Source organism: Eleutherodactylus coqui, chromosome 1, assembly GCF_035609145.1.
Source record: "Eleutherodactylus coqui strain aEleCoq1 chromosome 1, aEleCoq1.hap1, whole genome shotgun sequence".
Taxonomy (NCBI): Eukaryota; Metazoa; Chordata; class Amphibia; order Anura; family Eleutherodactylidae; genus Eleutherodactylus; species Eleutherodactylus coqui.
The window spans coordinates 436,396,454-436,415,537 of record NC_089837.1 but is presented as its reverse complement, the minus strand read 5'-3'; the positions used below and the strand labels follow the sequence as shown (position 1 = coordinate 436,415,537).

General features: G+C 45.0%; 1 protein-coding gene across 2 annotated transcripts in view; it reads left to right on the top strand.

Moving 5' to 3' along the window:
* Window positions 1-17,515, top strand: part of ZDHHC20 (zinc finger DHHC-type palmitoyltransferase 20) — a 62,478-nt gene extending 44,963 nt beyond the window's left edge. The window contains exons 8-13 of one of the 2 annotated variants that reach the window (XM_066582190.1): window positions 4,268-4,400; window positions 5,533-5,659; window positions 7,668-7,757; window positions 10,837-10,946; window positions 13,453-13,526; window positions 14,515-17,515. In XM_066582190.1, coding sequence (XP_066438287.1) covers window positions 4,268-4,400; window positions 5,533-5,659; window positions 7,668-7,757; window positions 10,837-10,946; window positions 13,453-13,490 — 498 coding nt within the window. In that variant the 3' untranslated portion in view covers window positions 13,491-13,526; window positions 14,515-17,515. Of the gene's footprint in view, window positions 1-4,267; window positions 4,401-5,532; window positions 5,660-7,667; window positions 7,758-10,836; window positions 10,947-13,452; window positions 13,527-14,510 lie in introns of both variants that reach the window. The other variant, XM_066582184.1, reaches the window with a different exon arrangement.
* Window positions 17,516-19,084: the final 1,569 nt, after the last annotated feature.

Below are 19,084 nucleotides of genomic sequence, written 5' to 3'. Positions count from 1 at the left end.
TAACGAAAACTGCATGATGTCAGTGCAGTTACACTCAACGATTATTGTTCAAAAGACGGCTTTTGAGCGATAATCATTGTGTCTAAATGGGCCTTAACTAAACTATTGAAATGAGCTGAGCAGCCTGCCCCCTCTGATGATGTCACTGACAATGAAAGGGGGATGGAAGTGATGTTGGAAGTAGAGGGACTAGCACCACTGGGCACAAACTATATTGAATACATATTTTCCTCACTGGATAACCCCTTTTAATGCCATCTATCCACAGGATAGAGCATGGGTATGTGTATCCATTTGGTTGAGGTCTAATTTCTGGGACCTCAATGATCACAGGAACAGGAGTTAAGGTATATTTTTAAATATTGTGACAACACTTTCAAGGTAGCTGTTGGCTGATAGCTATTCTTCCAAGCTCCATTAGCATGGATGCTTTGCTCAGCCAAACATGGATGCTTACACAATGGTAGTGGGGTTTAAGATCTACGCTCAACCCCAAAGCATGGTGGCTCAGTGGTTACACTGTTGCCTTGCAGTGCTGGAGTCCTGGGTTCAACTCCGACTCAGGACAACATCTGCATGGCATTTGTATGTTCTGGTTTCCTCCAACACTCTAAAAACCATACAGATAGCAAATCTGAGAGCCCAGGAAATATTTTATTATCTTCGATTATATTTAGCTCCCCGGACTATGTTGACACTCAGTTTGAATGCTATTCAAACAGAGGAACTCTCTCATACATATATAGCCTCCTCAATGCACCGCCACCTAATGCTGAATTAGACTATATGTTGGAATGGGAGTGTGATCTAAATGCTGCTTTCCCCATGGACAGGGTATCAGAATTGTGCAGTGGGTGATATAAAGTATAGTTGTCAGGTCTCATTGACAGAAACCACACTTAAAGTCTTACATAGGGTATATACGGTACCCACCAAAGTTAATAGATTTTACCCTTCGGTTTCTTCATGCTGTGGTCTGTTGAGTACACTTGGTGGTCATGCGGAAAACTAAAGCGTTTGTGGCGCTTTGTTAGTTGATTAATTGGCAGAGTTCTTGGCCTAACTGTTCCTTTCACTCCAGCCATTTATTACCTTGGGAGAAAACTTCATGGTGTAAAAAATGTTTAAATTAATGGCAACTCGCATCCACATATCAATCATAAATAGAGAAGCCCTCCCCTGTCCTATCAGCAAGTTATACATCGCGTGAGCCAAATTATGCTGTGGGAGAAAATTCCAGCTCTTCTAACAGACACCAGAGATCTCCAATCAAGTGTGGTCACCCTGGATATCTACTCGTCCCTTTAACCCCTTAAGCACATGGACTATTTTGGGCTTAAGGACACAATGATTTTTGGCGGATTTTCATCTCCATTTTTCAAAAGTCATAACTTTTTTATTTTTCCATTGATGTGGCCATATAAGGGCTTGTTTTTTGCGTGGCAAACTGTAGTTTGTATCGGCACCATTTTTGGGTACATAGACTATGTTGTAAAACTTTTATTTTTTTTTTATGATAACAGGGAGAGAAAACGCATCAATTCTGCCATAAATTTTGGGGGGGGTTTTTGCAGCGTTAATCATGCAGCATAAATGACAAAATCCTTTTTTTTTCTGCGGGTCGGTACGGTTACAATACCAAAATTCTTACATTTTTTTAGATTTTTCCACTTTTCTGCAATAAAACCCCTTTTTTTAGGAAATCCTTTTTTTCCCCCTAAATCGCTGCATTCAAAGTCCTGTAACTTTTTTATTTTTCTATGTACGGAGCTCGAGACGAGCTATAGTTTTTATTGGTACCATTTTGGGGTACATATGGCTTTTTTGATCACTTTTATTGCGATTTTAGGGAGGCAAAATGCTAAAAATTTGCATTTTGCCTCAGTTTTTTAGCATTTTAAAACGCTTTTTTCTGTGCAGAGTCAAAAGCATATGTAACGTATTGTACACATCGTTACGGACGCGACAATACCAAATATGTGGGATTTTAATTTTTTTATGCTAATATGACAAAAACACAAGAAAAGTTTAGTTTTTTTTACTTTTTCTTATTTGTACATTTTTATTATTATTTTTTTTACACTGTTTGTGTCCCTCTGAGGGACTTGCAGCACAGCACTGATGATTGCTGTGATAAGGCATGGCAGGACTTCTGTCCTGCCATGCCTTATCACTTATACAGCGATCATAGGCTATGGCAATACAGTACGCCGGTATCTGGTGTCCTATTACCATAGCAACCAGCCAGGCTCTCTGCGATTATATCACGAGAGCCCGACAACTTCACAGAGGGAGCGCGCTTCCTCTGTGAACCCTTTCCCTGCCGCGATCTACATAGATCGTGGCAAGGAAGGGGTTAACAGCAATCTTCGATGCCCCCCAGCTGTTGCAGCGGGAGCCCGACTATCACTGACAGCCAGCTCCGGAATAGCGCGAGATCTGCCATGATCTCGCACTATCCCTATGACATAAGGGTACGTCATTTTGCAGGAAGTACCCCGCTCCCATGACTTACCCTTACGTCATGGGGAGGGAAGGTGTTAAAGGGTGTCCCAAATGATCACCTCTCGAGTACTTTATATCACCCACTCTATATATGACTTAGAATTATTCCACCTGGGTGGAACTGTTGATCTCCAAACACGCTGAATATGGTTATCTTTAGTGAAGCTCCCTTTGGTCTATACGTTCTACTACTGTTATGTGGTTTGTACCAGTTCTATGTACGCATTTGACTTGTTCTAATTGGATCCATATAATCATTGTTCATGGAACTGGAAAAACTCTGTTTTTGGACCATTGGTTGTATGATACTGTACAATGCCATCACGTAATAAATATCTTTGAAACTAATTATACAGATAGGTGAATATAGATTGTGAGCCTCAATGGGGACAGAACGCGATATCAAGCAATGTAAAATGCTACATAATATGTATGTGCTATATAAAGGTTATTATTATTAAGACTTAGGAGACCCCCATACACACTTGACATTTAGCCGATCGCACTGAACAGTAAGTATGTGACACAATCCTTTAGTTCAGCTCAGTACAGATATAGATCCCGGAGTTTTGGGTTAGGATGAGTCTGTACGCTGCTTACTTCATTACGTAATGTCCTATACAACGGACTTACATGTTGACCATATGAACGGCTCATTTGTCCACCGGTGTTTTCACGTCTACTCTCCATACTGTCATCTGCTGATCAGATCATTCTACTGTTTAATGACCTGTCTCTGCTTGTGTAAAGCTTTGCCGCAGCAAAACTGAAGAAACCTGTCCTCAGGTAAAACAACCAAGCCGCTTATTCATCACTGCTCCATCCAACCATCCATCCTTACAATGGCGAGTCTTCTCCATCTGTAGGGATTGTTCATAATGCATCCTGTAATAGATACTATTTGTTTCCAAGGCATGGTCCATGTATCTCTACAAGACCTAATGGTCATCCTCGTAAATAACCCTGAGGCTACTCTACCTTTCTTAGCCATAGGACATAATATGAGGTTACGGGAATTAGAGGAAAGCGTGGAGAACAATAGGTCTTATGTGGAAATAAGCGTATACTGCTGTGGATTGCATGTCGTCCACATGTAACCATTCTACCTATACATCTGGTTATCTCCTGAGGCTACGAGCTCCAAGCTGGACAAATAATTCTATATTCTACAATACAAAGATAATTTGATCATACAAGGTTCCCCAGCATATGGCCATTTTTTTGCTGCTTGAGCCCAAGAGTGTAACCAGTCTATAGGCACATAGTATCACTACTGATAGTAGCGTATTAAAGGGACAGCGTCACGTACACAGGCCTGATCATGTGTCCCAGTGTTTTTTTAGCATGCACAAATAGCAAAAAAAAGTTTGGGTTCTATGCATTTAAAAAAAAAAATGTTCCTCGGGAGACTGTTGGCATTGCTTATGACAACCATTTACATTGAAGATGAGGCAGTAGGTGAGGCTTTTGAATCCCGTAGCGTTACCGCTGGGACAGGTTGTGGCGAGCCATACATTTCCCTACAGGGAAAATTATATGTATTATTACATACAGGTCATTTAAGTGATTGTCCATGTGGTCTGCCATGTGGTCTGCTATAGTGGGAGCCACTAGAGCATGTCTGTGTACTTTGTGAGACTGTCCTTTTAACCTGTTCATAATTACAGCAGGTATCATTTAAACACACATGCATCCCATTTGCCCATGTGCTATATTAAGTGAACTCTAGCGTCACTTTATGTTCTTTCTTTCTATTTTGCAGAATGAGCTGGCGGATACCAGAGCCAAATTCCATGTCCTTTTCCTATTCTTCGTGTCAGCCATGTTTTTTATCAGCATACTGTCACTATTCAGCTATCACTGCTGGCTTGTTGGAAAAAACAGATCAACTATAGGTAATGGCGTCACGTAAAGACTTTCAGAGCAGCAATGCTAACTTTACATCTGTCCGAAAACTCCAGAAGGAAACTGGAGAACCCATACGCAGTCCTAAACTCTGTCTAGTCCCCTCACTAGTGTGCAAGTAGCATTCTACAAAAAGGAAGGGTTTGTTTCTTTCAGCAGCACATACAGGTGATTAAGGTATGACTCCACTTGTAGATGGGGCTCCATTCACACTACCTCTGCAGTAGGTGGATGCAAGTGTCTGTTGGATTTTGACAGGAAACCTTCAACGGACGCCACTTAGTGACATCCGTCGCCCACAATATGTGTGTAATATGTATATAATTTTATACTGGATGTGTCTGGATGGAATAGCTTGGTCTGCTTTGCTAGTCTATGGTGTAAAAAATAGGTGGCCCTGATTGACACTATTTGAGCTAAAGCCAAAGTGGTCTCTATTGGGTCAGTGGGGTCTTTGTGGATTCACTTACTGTATGTGCCGGGAGTTTTCGTGACACAGAGAGTAAAAGTATGCTGAAGGCGCCATGTATAAGAGGTGTCCAGACATCCTCCCATTAACAGATCTGTATTAGGGCTGTTGATCCTCATCAATGCAGGGCAGGTTATCGGTCTGGCAGTGGGATATGACAATATATTATCTTACCGTAATGGCAAAGTCTCTACAAAATGATTTTCTGATAAATCATAGATCGGGATTACCAACCTTTGGTAAATTCCTGGATAGTTCCTATTTATTTTCCTAAGATTTATTTCCACGGCTCATAAAGAAAAAAAAAAAAAGATCTTTATCATTAATTAGGGTTTTCCAAGGTTTTTGTAGAAAGTGTTGATTGCCTGTAATTTTTCAGTTGTCCAGTTAAAAGTAAAAATAAGTTTGGCATCCCTGCCATTGATGCATGTGAGAAGATCATATAATTGAAGTCTGTGATGTCAGACCAGCTGTCGTTTTCACAGTAAAAGGGCTCTTTCTTTTCAGAGCTGAAACCCCTTTGGCGCTGCCTAGAGATTTCGTGTTACTGAAAATCTGACAATCTAAGTACAGGGCCTTGCAATAAAAAAAATGAATGCCCTCTTGGTTGGTATAAGTTGGTTTCATAATATGTTGTGTTACATTTATTGCAGAGGCTTTCCGGGCTCCCAGTTTTCGAACTGGGCCTGAAAAAGATGGGTTTTCCCTCGGCTGCGGCAAGAATTTTCGACAAGTCTTTGGAGATGAAAAAAAATATTGGCTAATACCTACATTTACAAGGTAAAGTCATGGGGAGAAAAGTTCATAAGTTCTCGTGGCAAACACTGCATAAAAGTCGAAAGTAATAAAATAAAAAGAATAAAACATGTTGAAAATTGCCCAAATAATTCTATAAGCCCCTATACTACTACCCCAGAAAACCCCTATTTGCATGTTCAGTTGTAAAAATAAAGCACAGACAAGGCATGCGTAATTTGCATTGGTGCTACAGATGTAGCAGAGTTTAACTTAATGCATTAAATAAACTGTGACTCCAAACTTTTTCTTGCCCTTTCCATGGCTTTTTAGTGGCTTTTGTGTTAAAGCGATTGTACCAAGTTGTAAAGTTATTCTCCATCCACATAACCGCTGGGACCCCCATCAATCCTGAGAAAGGGGGATCCGGTCTGTCCCTAAGTGAATGGAGCAGAGGTCGGGCAGGTGTGCCGCTGCTCTATTCATTTCATTGACAGCATCGAAGATTACCAAGTTCAAGCGCGTTCTCTGGTTCTGTCGTTGAAGTGAATGGAGCTCCATTTACACGGGGACCGATTGGACTGGACCCCCATTCTTGGGAACAGTGGGAGCCCCAGCGGTTGGACCCCCACCAATCCTATGGATAGCAGATAACTTTATAACTTGGCACAATCCCTTTAACCCCTTAGCGATGGCCAATACGCCTTTTTACTGACCTCACTAATGGCCTTTTAATTTGCACATACATATTTTTATGGCAGTGGCTTGACTGACTACTGACAGCCAGTAGCAGAGATCCAGATCTTGGCAGTTTAGCCCCTTACATGCCCCAATCAATAACAACTGCACCATGTAAGCAGATGACAGGGGGAGGGGGCCCTTTCTGTCAGATATCAGCACCCCGCAGCATGACCACAAGGTACCAATGGGTTCCCATGGCATCCGGGAAGCCTAGCAAAGGCCTACATGTCTGCCATGTAACTCAACCTATTAGACCACGCCTCCAGTGGAGACTGCTGTCATGGGTTTAGTAGAATGCACTACATAAGTAATGCAATATACTATCATAGCAATCGAACTATCGCATTTTCAAGTCCCCTTGAGGGACTAAAAAATAGCATCCAGAAAAGTTAAGAAAGTTTAATTTAAAGAACAAAAAAATTCCAGTTTCAAAAAATATGCTTTTTTTTCCCCAACAAAAACCCTTTTCAAATGGATAAAATGCCCAAAATTTTTTTTAAAAAGCAACGTATAGCAGTACTGTGTTTTATGACCCAGACAATGGAAATATTTTGTTATTTATCACACAGGGTGAATGCCGTAAAAATAATTTTTAAAACGAACACCAGAATTGCTATTTTTCTTATAATCACCTTCCAAAAAACGCAATAAAAAGCAATCCAAAAGTCATATGTACCTCAAACCGCTACCAGTAAAAACTACAACTCTCCTTGCATAAAGCAAGACCTCAAGTTTCTTTTCACAGAAATGTTACTGATCTTAAAATGCGATGATGGAGATTCAAATTTTTTTTCTTTAAAAAGGTGTTTTTATTGTGAAAAAGTAGTAAAAAAAAAAAAAAAAATCCATATAAACTTATTATTGCAATAATGCTGCAGATTCAGATAGGAAAGTTATTTTATTCTTACTGAATGGTGAATCCCCTTAAAAACAAAAGCCAAAACAATGGTGGAATTTCTGAGGGTTTTTTCCCACCTCCTCCCCCCCAAAATGTAATAAATGTTATACAACACAGTATATGCACCCCAGATTGGCGCCATTAATAAGTACAACTTGTCCTCAAAAGACAAGTCCTCTTAGGCTACGCCAATGAGTTATGGCTCTTGCAATGCTACAATAACAATCCCTTGGTCCTTAAAATAAATGAATGATTGTTTGGACGCTTCCTGGATGCTGTTACATATGTATGGGTTATTCATCACACATGCAGCCAGAAAAAAGCTAAAAAAAATCTCAGGCAGGACTTGCATACACATGACTGAACCTAGGGCCACACTAAAGGCTATTTTATATATTGTTTTCTATTTTACAGCCTGGGAGATGGATGCTCTTTCCCAACTCGCCTTGTGCTTGGTGATCCAGAGCACAATGTATCCGCTGTCCATAGTGATGCTTCCAAAAAGTTTGTATTTCTAACAGTTCACACTGATTTCTTCATAATACGAGGTTGTGTGTGTATATACTGCTGTATCGCTACTGTGTCACTGATGTGATGTATCCCACCGCTGCATTCTAGATCCAACTCCGGAGTTGGCAGTACTAGACCTCTGTTACAAGGCACCATGCTTCTGTCCTAGCAGAAGAGATAACTAATCGATCACTTCTGATATGAAGATTAAGAGTATGATTCAATTGTCAGTTCATGTACAAAGAAAGCAGCTTTAGGCCGCCTTCACACGGGCGGATTTGCATGGTGGGATCCGGAGCAGGCGTCCGCCTCCGAATTCCGCAGCAAATACTGCCCATGGCATGCTATGGAAAAGTGATTCTTCCTGCACACGAGCGGAAGCTAATTGCGGTTTCCCTTCACAAAAGAAAACTTGCAGCATGCCCTATTTTTGCACAGGTTCTGCACGGACGGCTCCCATTGAAGTCAATGGAAACCGTTTGATCCATCACGGATTCCATGTCATTGCTGGGCGATGACACAGGAACAGCAGGAGTTTAAAAAAAAAAACAGTACTGCGCATGTCCGACGGCAAGCTGTGCGGACCATCCGCAGTACAGATTGAAGAAAAGAGAAGCAAGTACGCGCGGGTGCCGCTGCTGCCAGGGCAGGATTCCGCATGCAGAATCCAACCCACCCATGTGCAGACGGCTTTACTTTCACACCATTCTTTTTGAATCTCCCTGTATTTCTGATCAGACCTGTGAATAGACCACTCACATGGAAGAAGCGTATAGTGATATGTTTGTTGTCCTGTATGCAGTCTCAGAAATGTGATAGTCACGGCTCTGTGTACAGGTGACCGCACGGATATCTTTCTATCTCCTAATTTGCGTCTTATCACTGGATTTCAAGTACAATCTTAGCATTGTGTAAACTTAGGCCATCATTTAAGTTATGTGCAAATATAAAAAGCAAGCAAGCCCAGACAGATTACTAAGAACCTAAACTATCTGAGTGAGGATTACCAAAGAATTACAGTTCCCATGATTCCTTTCACAGACATTACCTCTATTATAGCTGTCTGCATGTTACTTTAGTACAAGGGGCAGGAAGGGTATCGGTTCTCCTTAAAGGAGATGTCCCGAGGCAGCAAGTGGGGTTATACACTTCTGTATGGCCATAATAATGCACTTTGTAATATACATTGTGCATTAATTATGAGCCATACAGAAGTTATAAAAAGTTTTTTACTTACCTGCTCCGTTGCTAGCGTCCTGGTCTCCATGGTGCCGACTAATTTTTGGCCTCCGATGGCCAAATTAGCCGCGCTTGCGCAGTCCGGGTCTTCTGCTGTTCTCTATGGGGCTCCGTGTAGCTCCGTGTAGCTCCGCCCCGTCACGTGCCGATTCCAGCCAATCAGGAGGCTGGAATCGGCAGTGGACCGCACAGAAGAGCTGCGGTCCACGAAGATAGAGGATCCCGGCGGCCATCTTCAGCGGTAAGTATTGAAGTCACCGGACCGCCGGGATTCAGGTAAGCGCTGTGCGGGTGGTTTTTTTAACCCCTGCATCGGGGTTGTCTCGCGCCGAACGGGGGGGGGGTTTAAAAAAAAAAAAACCCGTTTCGGCGCGGGACATCTCCTTTAAGGCGAGCACCTTGAAGGTATGTGAGGAGACACCCGGAAGGTGAGTAAGGAAATATGCAAATAAGGGAGACAGAACAATACCTCTACAGTGCCACCTATTGGAAGGCAGCATTCCTGCAAGTCAGTGTTAGGCCTCCTTCCCACGGACGGATTTCCGCCGCGTAATTCGCGGCGAAAATCCGCTGCATTGCCCGCAGCTATTAGGTTCTATTGAACCTAATAGCTCAGGGCTCACGGTGCGGAATTCCACTGCGGAATTCCGCACCATGAAATCTCCCGTCCTCACCTGCTCTATTTGCCTTGCCATCACCCGCGGATGGTTTTCATTGCAGTCAGTGGAAGCCGTCCGTTCACGCTATCTTCCGCTGTAGCACATGGCCGGCGTGTCACATGACGCTGCGGCGCCTCACACCGAAGCGTCTTGCGGGAGCGAGGACGCTGGATCCGCAGGTAAGTTTGGGGGTCTCTGGGGGGCGCCGTGATGGGCTCCGTCGGGAAATTCCTCGGCGGAGCCCGTCACGGCTGTGTGCAGCCGGCCTTAGACTCTTTATACAAGCTTCATAACAATGACTAGGAATCGAAAAACAAGCCAGAATACCATACGCAAACATCTGTCAGGGTATTTACCCCTCATCAGTGGTTTTTCTAGTACAAGGTAGTGCCGTAATTACTTCCGGTCTTCACACACTACTCGGGTTTGCTGTCCTGTTGCTCAGTAGAAGCCCAGCATGTGACAGATACCCCAGGGAGAGAGCCGGGGAGCAGTAGAGTTAAGTGGCCGGTGATGTGTGATGTCTCAAACTATAAGGCTGTTTTAGATGGATTGATATAATTCAAAAATTAATTAAAACAAGTGAAAGTGAAATCATTCAGTGTAAAAGCAGCCAACGATTGAATGATGATCATTCACTTTCCATTCGTTGTTCATTTTATGCTAGCATAAAAATCATCATTGGATCGTTCACTAATCTTCAGTTTATACAGCGCTCATTCAGTCCTTCTCATTCACTATTACAGCACATGTGAAAGACTGAACGATTTCTCATTTGAATGAGCCAACCATATATAAACAGCCTGCACGAGCGAACGCGCTAAACTCTGGTGTCATTCGCTCATTCAAACAATAAATATTTGGTGTAAACTGACCCATTGGGAGGGGAGATAACCACATGATCATGGCATAAACATCAGGAGGATGGCGGTGTACTATATGCAATACCGGATGACAGAGGCATCTCTGCTGCAGACGCTACCTTAGTAAATGGCTAAACCCTGCTGCATTGGAAAATGCCTTTAATTGGACTGCTAACCGCTTCTAATACCCAAGAGATTCTTCATAAACGTGCTGTACTTACATGTGTCGACACTTAAGTATTTCTTAATTCCCTCCAATGTTGTAATTCTATTCTGTCTAAATATTATGTCAATGTGTTTGTTTCCTATTAGCGCCGGACCAAGTCAACCGTTTCCAGCCAGACCGCTCAGTGAGTCCCAAAACAGGTTACTGGGAAGTGACAGCCAGTGGGTGGATAGTGGAGATGACCACACACAGAGAGGTACAACTATAAGTGTTGTGGGACTGTGGGGGAACAAAGGGAAATAAGGAAGGTTTCGTAATTTATGTGAAAATTTGTGCTTTATGAATGAAAATCTGTCAAATTGAGCTCTGCTGCTTTTTTGTTGCAGTGTCCACTGTCTTACCCCAACATTCTACTGCTTTTCAGTGTCAGGCCCCAGTGCTCTACTGCTTTTCTGTATAAGGCTCTAGTGATCTACTGTTCTACAGTCACAGGACCCTATTGATCTACTGCTTTCTGGTATTAGGCCCAGGCGTTGTGCTTTCCTTGTCAGATCACAACAATCTAACATTCTCCATTGTGAGGAGCGCTCTACTGCTTTCCATTGTCTGGACCCAGCGCTCTACTGCTTTCCAGTGTTAGAACCCAGCGCTCTACTGCTTTCCAGTGTTAGAACCCAGCGCTCTACTGCTTTCCAGTGTTAGAACCCAGCGCTCTACTGCTTTCCAGTGTTAGAACCCAGCGCTCTACTGCTTTCCAGTGTTAGAACCCAGCGCTCTACTGCTTTCCAGTGTTAGAACCCAGCGCTCTACTGCTTTCCAGTGTTAGAACCCAGCGCTCTACTGCTTTCCATTGTTAGAACCCAGCGCTCTACTGCTTTCCATTGTTAGAACCCAGCGCTCTACTGCTTTCCAGTGTCAGGACCCCAGCACTTTACTGCTTTCTAGTCTCAAGACTCCGGAAGCCTTCTGCTTTCCAGTGTCAGGCCCCCCAGCGCTCTGCTGCTTTCCAGTGTCAGGCCCCCCCAGCGCTCTGCTGCTTTCCAGTGTCAGGCCCCCCCAGCGCTCTGCTGCTTTCCAGTCTCAGGCCCCCCCAGCGCTCTGCTGCTTTCCAGTCTCAGACCCCCCAGCGCTCTGCTGCTTTCCAGTCTCAGGCCCCCCAGCGCTCTGCTGCTTTCCAGTCTCAGGCCCCCCAGCGCTCTGCTGCTTTCCAGTCTCAGGCCCCCCAGCGCTCTGCTGCTTTCCAGTCTCAGGCCCCCCAGCGCTCTGCTGCTTTCCAGTCTCAGGCCCCCCAGCGCTCTGCTGCTTTCCAGTCTCAGGCCCCCCAGCGCTCTGCTGCTTTCCAGTCTCAGGCCCCCCAGCGCTCTGCTGCTTTCCAGTCTCAGGCCCCCCAGCGCTCTGCTGCTTTCCAGTCTCAGGCCCCCCAGCGCTCTGCTGCTTTCCAGTCTCAGGCCCCCCAGCGCTCTGCTGCTTTCCAGTCTCAGGCCCCCCAGCGCTCTGCTGCTTTCCAGTCTCAGGCCCCCCAGCGCTCTGCTGCTTTCCAGTCTCAGGCCCCCCAGCGCTCTGCTGCTTTCCAGTCTCAGGCCCCCCAGCGCTCTGCTGCTTTCCAGTCTCAGGCCCCCCAGCGCTCTGCTGCTTTCCAGTCTCAGGCCCCCCAGCGCTCTGCTGCTTTCCAGTCTCAGGCCCCCCAGCGCTCTGCTGCTTTCCAGTCTCAGGCCCCCCAGCGCTCTGCTGCTTTCCAGTCTCAGGCCCCCCAGCGCTCTGCTGCTTTCCAGTCTCAGGCCCCCCAGCGCTCTGCTGCTTTCCAGTCTCAGGCCCCCCAGCGCTCTGCTGCTTTCCAGTCTCAGGCCCCCCAGCGCTCTGCTGCTTTCCAGTCTCAGGCCCCCCAGCGCTCTGCTGCTTTCCAGTCTCAGGCCCCCCAGCGCTCTGCTGCTTTCCAGTCTCAGGCCCCCCAGCGCTCTGCTGCTTTCCAGTCTCAGGCCCCCCAGCGCTCTGCTGCTTTCCAGTCTCAGGCCCCCCAGCGCTCTGCTGCTTTCCAGTCTCAGGCCCCCCAGCGCTCTGCTGCTTTCCAGTCTCAGGCCCCCCAGCGCTCTGCTGCTTTCCAGTCTCAGGCCCCCCAGCGCTCTGCTGCTTTCCAGTCTCAGGCCCCCCAGCGCTCTGCTGCTTTCCAGTCTCAGGCCCCCCAGCGCTCTGCTGCTTTCCAGTCTCAGGCCCCCCAGCGCTCTGCTGCTTTCCAGTCTCAGGCCCCCCAGCGCTCTGCTGCTTTCCAGTCTCAGGCCCCCCAGCGCTCTGCTGCTTTCCAGTCTCAGGCCCCCCAGCGCTCTGCTGCTTTCCAGTCTCAGGCCCCCCAGCGCTCTGCTGCTTTCCAGTCTCAGGCCCCCCAGCGCTCTGCTGCTTTCCAGTGTCAGGCCCCCCAGCGCTCTGCTGCTTTCCAGTGTCAGGCCCCCCAGCGCTCTGCTGCTTTCCAGTGTCAGGCCCCCCAGCGCTCTGCTGCTTTCCAGTGTCAGGCCCCCCAGCGCTCTGCTGCTTCCCAGTCTCAGGCCCCCCAGCGCTCTGCTGCTTCCCAGTGTCAGGCCCCCCAACGCTCTGCTGCTTACTAGTGCTCTTTTGCCTCAGCATTATTTGCACCCTGGGTAGCTTTTGGGGCTATAATCTGATTTTTGTCAACCTCTCTATAATAATCTTAAAATCTCCTTAAGGTAGGTTGGGAAGTGTGATGTGAGATATTGAATAAAGTTTTATGTCCTGTTATCTCTGTATTTCAGTTGAGAAAAACCATGTAACCATATTAGTGGAGAGCTGATCCAAATTACCGCTATTCAGCAGAGCAAGGAATGAGGTACAGTTTAAAACTTTTTATTGCCAAGGATCTCTGTAATTCGTCACAGCTTTATACAATTGCCACAAGTAGAATATAAGGACCTGAGTGTAGCTTTATGTTTTTACATTAAAGGGGTAGTCTGAGAAATGAAAATAAAATAGTGAAAAGCCGAGTGCATTTAGTAGGATAAGTAGATCCCTATGTACCTTGAGTTATTTCTAACTCCTCACTTTGTCTAGGAGGCCATCATCAGGGAATTAAAACTGTTAATAAACACAGCAGCTTTTCTGCTAGGAAGGGTAGCGTCACAACTAGAGATGAGCGAGCATACTCACTAAGGACAATTACTCGATCGAGCATTGCCCTTAACGAGTACCTGCCCGCTCGGAAGGAAAGGTTCGGCGGCGGGGGTGAGCAGGGAGGAACGGAGGGGAGATCTCTCCCCTCCCCCCTGCTCACTCCCGCAACTCACCTCTCACCCCGCGTCAGCAGCCGAACATTTTCTTCCGAGCGGGCAGGTACTCGCTAAGGACAATGCTCGATCGAGTAATTGTCCTTATCGAGTATGCTCGCTCATCTCTAGTCATGACAAAGAGCTGATCACCTATCTAAGGCTGTGAAAGGGGATAAACTACATCATACATACCCTGACGCTCCAGGACGTAAGTGTACATCCTGGAGCGGGAAGGGGTTAATGAATGTCAAAAAGTGTGAAAATTGTCCTGAAACCACAACAGAAGAGCCTATAAGACAATAAATGTGCTCCCAAATAGTGTCCATTCATGTGCTGTCCAAGTGCAGCAAAACCCCCATAAAGTTCAGCTATATGCTGCCCATACACAGTGCTACCCATAGTCCCCATATCTACATGTCTACTCTTCCCAGTAGTCTGTGGGATGCTGCCATCTGCTGGCTGAATTATGTCTTCTTTAAAACAAGAGTTCTCGCCCAAAATGGGAGCTGCAAAATTGTCAATTTGAATTATCGTTCTCCTTTTCCCAGGTAGTATGCAGCCCAGAATATGCCACAGTACCCTAACAACAAGGAAGATTCGTGGATCACAGTGGATCTTCTGGAGCGGGCAAAGTCTCCATGAACCGCGAATGTCTCTGAAGAAAGGACAACCATTGCCTTAATATTCTCATAGTGCATTAATGCAACATAACTGCAGTTTTTACACATTGACTTTAATTACATAGCAACTTTCTACTCAAGAATATCCTCTACAGTTTAATGTTTAGTCTACATCCCACTTTCTACCATGCAATAATTTCCCTAGATATCTGCAGCTGTAACGCAAATATTGCCAAGACTTTCATAAAGGTGCTGAAGAAGAAAAAAAAAACAAAAAAAAACGCCAAGCTACGGTATCACCTCAACATTGGTGGGCAAGGTATGGCTCGAGTCAAACTACATCCCCTAGCATGCTAGGAGTAGTGGGTTACCTGCCGTTGCTCTTCAGTTACATCTAAGGATCTCCTCTCCAGTTCCAACGTCTTCATGAACCTCTGAAGACGTAACCTGTGTCCATACAGAGAAGGTTCTCCGTGACGTGAGCTCAGTCAGCGCGGACGACGAGGCAGATTGTGCACTGGCCTCATATTAACCTTTTTTTTAACATTCACTTTTATGAGTACTGCTAATTTTTTTTTCTCTTCCAACAAATCGATCATTTTTATTGCTTACCTTTTTATGGCAATAGACATATATATGATACCGTAACCTGGAACCAGAAGAACAACCTTTCACGTAGGTTCCCACAATCCCCTCTCTATGGAGGAGGAAAGCACAGGCCATAAGTATCCCAACTAAAGACTGAATGTCTGTGTGAAAATACTGTATAATAAACTGCTCATTTCCAGAAAGCCGATTGAACCTACTTGGGTACCTTGGAAATATTTTGTACCGGCAGCGTTTATTTATACTGCTTTTTATAACCTTTTTTAATGAAGAAGATGGAGATGCCACATGTTTGTTAGGTAGATAGGAATAAGTAAGTCACTCCTTTTTTTATTTTGACAGTCTTTCGCCAATGTTCCTTTCATAGTTCTTGCTGGATCTTAGCATGTTGATGACGTCTGTTCAAGTGTTAATTGTCACAAGTATAACAACGTTTCATATTTGGGAGGAATCGCTAAAAGGCAGGTTGAAATTCTTGCCATATTGAAGATCGAATGTCATGACCGGACTACTAACGCTGTTAAACGGGTTTTCTGGGACTTTAACTATTGATGATCTGAGGATATGTCATCATTAGTAAATCGGCAGAGGTCCACCGTTCAGAATCCCCCGCTGATCAGCTGTTTGTTGGGCCACCGTTAGTGTGGACCGTGTTGGAAGCAGATAGCGTTGTCCATATTGCAGTGGTCCAGTTTAGTACTACAAACACAGCTCCCATGGTCATAACTGAAATGTTCACAGTACTATCTGCTTCTAGCGCTGTCCATACTGATAGTTGGCCTGGCGATCAACTGATCGGTGGGGATTCCGAGTGGTGGACCCCAGCTGATCAACCATGAATGACCTATCCTGAGGCTAGATATTCAAGAGTAAGTCCTGGACAACCCTTTTAAGCATTTTTCCACATTCTCTCTGTATGTATTGCGTGTATACTGAATATGGCAACCAGCAATATAGTGTGAATCAGTGTACAAGACCTAAGCATAACATAACTGTGATAAAAGACCCAGTATTACCAGGTATATGTAGCCACCTGCTGGAATAGGTAAGGTCAGTAGCAAGGGTGTACCCTAGAAGGGGAGCTGTAGAGACAGGGACCCCAGACATGACTCGCCTCTTTCTCTTCAGTGATGTGAACCTAAAGGTGTTTTTCAGAACTACACTATTGATAACCTATCCTCGTGATACGTCATCAGTAGTAGATTGGCAGGATCTGCCACTTGAAATCTCCACCAATTAGTTGATTGAAGCGACAGTGGTTCTTGTGTGAAGGCCGCTGTCACTTTAGTCCATAGCAGGTATAGTGCCATACATTGTATAGTGGCCAAACATGGTAGCTCAATTCTATTCACTTGAATGGGACAGAGCTGTTCTCAGGCCAAGTGACCAATGAGCAAGATGTCAGAGGCCTGAGAAGAACTCACGTTGCTTGCGGGAGTGCCATGGCCTTTTCAATCAGCTGATAGGCAGGTATCCTGAGCGGTGGATTTCCCCATCAACTAGGTCATCAGTAGTGTAGTCCTGGAAAACCCATTTAAATATTGCTAACTGATCCTTAAGATAGGTCATCAATATCAGATCAATTTCCAGTATCCCGCCAAGCGGTTCTTTAGGGGGCAGCCGTGATGGGTGATTAGGGGAGCACTGCAGCCTCTTCATTGTATACTAGGCACAGTACTGTACATTGTGTATTGGTGGTGCTTGGTATAGCAACTCATGGGACTGAGCAGCAGATGGGCCATGTGACTGATGAACATGACGTCGCAGGCGTAAGAAGAGGTCACAGCAGTCGCCCAAGCACCGCAGCCTCTTTAAACAGTTGGTGTTGGGAGTCGGACCTCACCTAAGAATTGGGATTAGATCTAGGGTGATCAACCAACAGCAGTGTAGATGGTGCAGTGCCATGGACCAACACAAGAAGAAAGTCCTAATGAGTTTTGTTGAGTCCTCCTCTACATTGCTGGTCAGTCCTACAGTAGATCACAATCACAGAGATGCTGATGAGATCCTTGGTTAGTTGGTTTGATTCCATCAGTTTTCTACTTTTGTGAGGGCTAGAAGACTCGTTGTTGGTTAATATTACTGGAACCAGTGGTATTATATGTAGAAGTCGGCCATCTATCTCACTAGTGTCAAATAACTAATATCTGACGTTTTGAGCAGTATTACAAGGTAAATGTGCATTTCTGACATCCACAGATTTCTCCATTACCAGGTTCAGCGTTCCGATATTCCTTCTGCATTGCTGTATATTGTACATCGCACGTCTCAGCTGTGTTATATGTATCCTATTCATAATGTTTTTATGTATAAATTGCTTTTACTTACCTGTTGCCTTGGGTTCCTTATTTTCCTGTGAATCACTATGTATATTTTTATTTTGTTTTTGAAGCGATGCTCTCGCACACCTACTATGGAAGTCTCTGCTTGAAAAGTAATCTCCTCTAGACTGCAATTTAGTAGCCATATTATAACGGTAACACTTGGGCCTCTGGCAGTTTTAGGGGTATTCACATGACGAACCTTTATGATGAGATACGCCATAAATATCTAGTAGATTTGGTCCTACCTGTGCAGTCACCTCTTCATTCTTTCTCCTCCTAGATGCAGCATCAGCCTCGTCAGGTGGGTCAAGGGATCACAGTTTTAGACACGGGTGTAAGTCCCAGAGGTAGGACCTACATCTGCTAGACATTTATGGCATATACTGTAGATATGCTAGAAATGTCTATGCTGGGAATAACTCATTAAAGGGGATGTCCTGTCATAATGGTTTTGTTTTTAACAGCGGGGCATGGCATAAAATAACAAGAGGTAATGCTTACCTCTCTTCAGCCTCCCAGGAAACACCGAAGCCGCTCTAGCGACAATCCTGGTATGTACCTCCCGACGGCAGTCAAGTGACACCTGCAACCTATCAGAGACCACAATGTCACCATCTCCAACTCCTGGCATCATGGCAGCCAAAAATACTGACGCCAGGAGAACTGTCAGTGGTGCTGCAGATTCTGATTGGCTGCAGCTGTCACCCGACTTCCATCAGACCTACATACCGGGATCATCGCTAGAGCCACTTGACTGTTTCCTAGAGAGGTGAGTATTACATCTTTTGTTATTTTATGCCATGGCCAGTTGTTAAAAAAAATCTATAGTAGAAAACCCCTTAATTGGTTATTCTTAGTTCTAATTCAACACCCATAGAAGTCCATAGGCTCCTATTTACTTCCAATTTCATATGGAACGTTTTCTCTTGTCAATTACAATAGAAAAATAATTATGGCATGTTCCATTGGACACCATATTATGGAGCATTCTCTCTCTTGCAAGCATTGCTTCTAGGAAAGAATATTTTGGTAATTTGACAATGGGAGGGGAACCATATGGTGTGTCTACATCTCTGTATGCCGCTGGACAAAAAAGTGTCATCCACGGAGCTTTTCCATCCTGCTAAAAAGACTGACCGGGATGGACAACTTGTGAAACTGAGAACAAAGATCTCTGTTTCACACATTAAGGCCTCCGGCACACTAGTGTGTCTTCGGACCATGTGCCATTATGGTCACTGTACACATGGGCCTTTTGTTCTCATGGACCCGTGGTCTGCTTAAAATAACTCACAGCATGTTTCACAGACTAGAAATAGGACCGGCCAACGCATGTGCTGTGTCCGTGTATATTGGACAGCATCCAGATTACAGTGTTTCCCCGACAATAAGACGCTGTCTTAAATTAATTTTTGCCCCAAAAGAGGCACAGTGTCTTGTTTTTGGAGGATGTCTTATACTCGCCTAGCCGCCGGCGTCTTAATCCCTCGCACTGGTCTCCCCGGCACTACAGCAGGCTGCAGTATAGACCTCCGCGCTGACAGAGGATTCACTTCTTGGTAACGGTGCTTT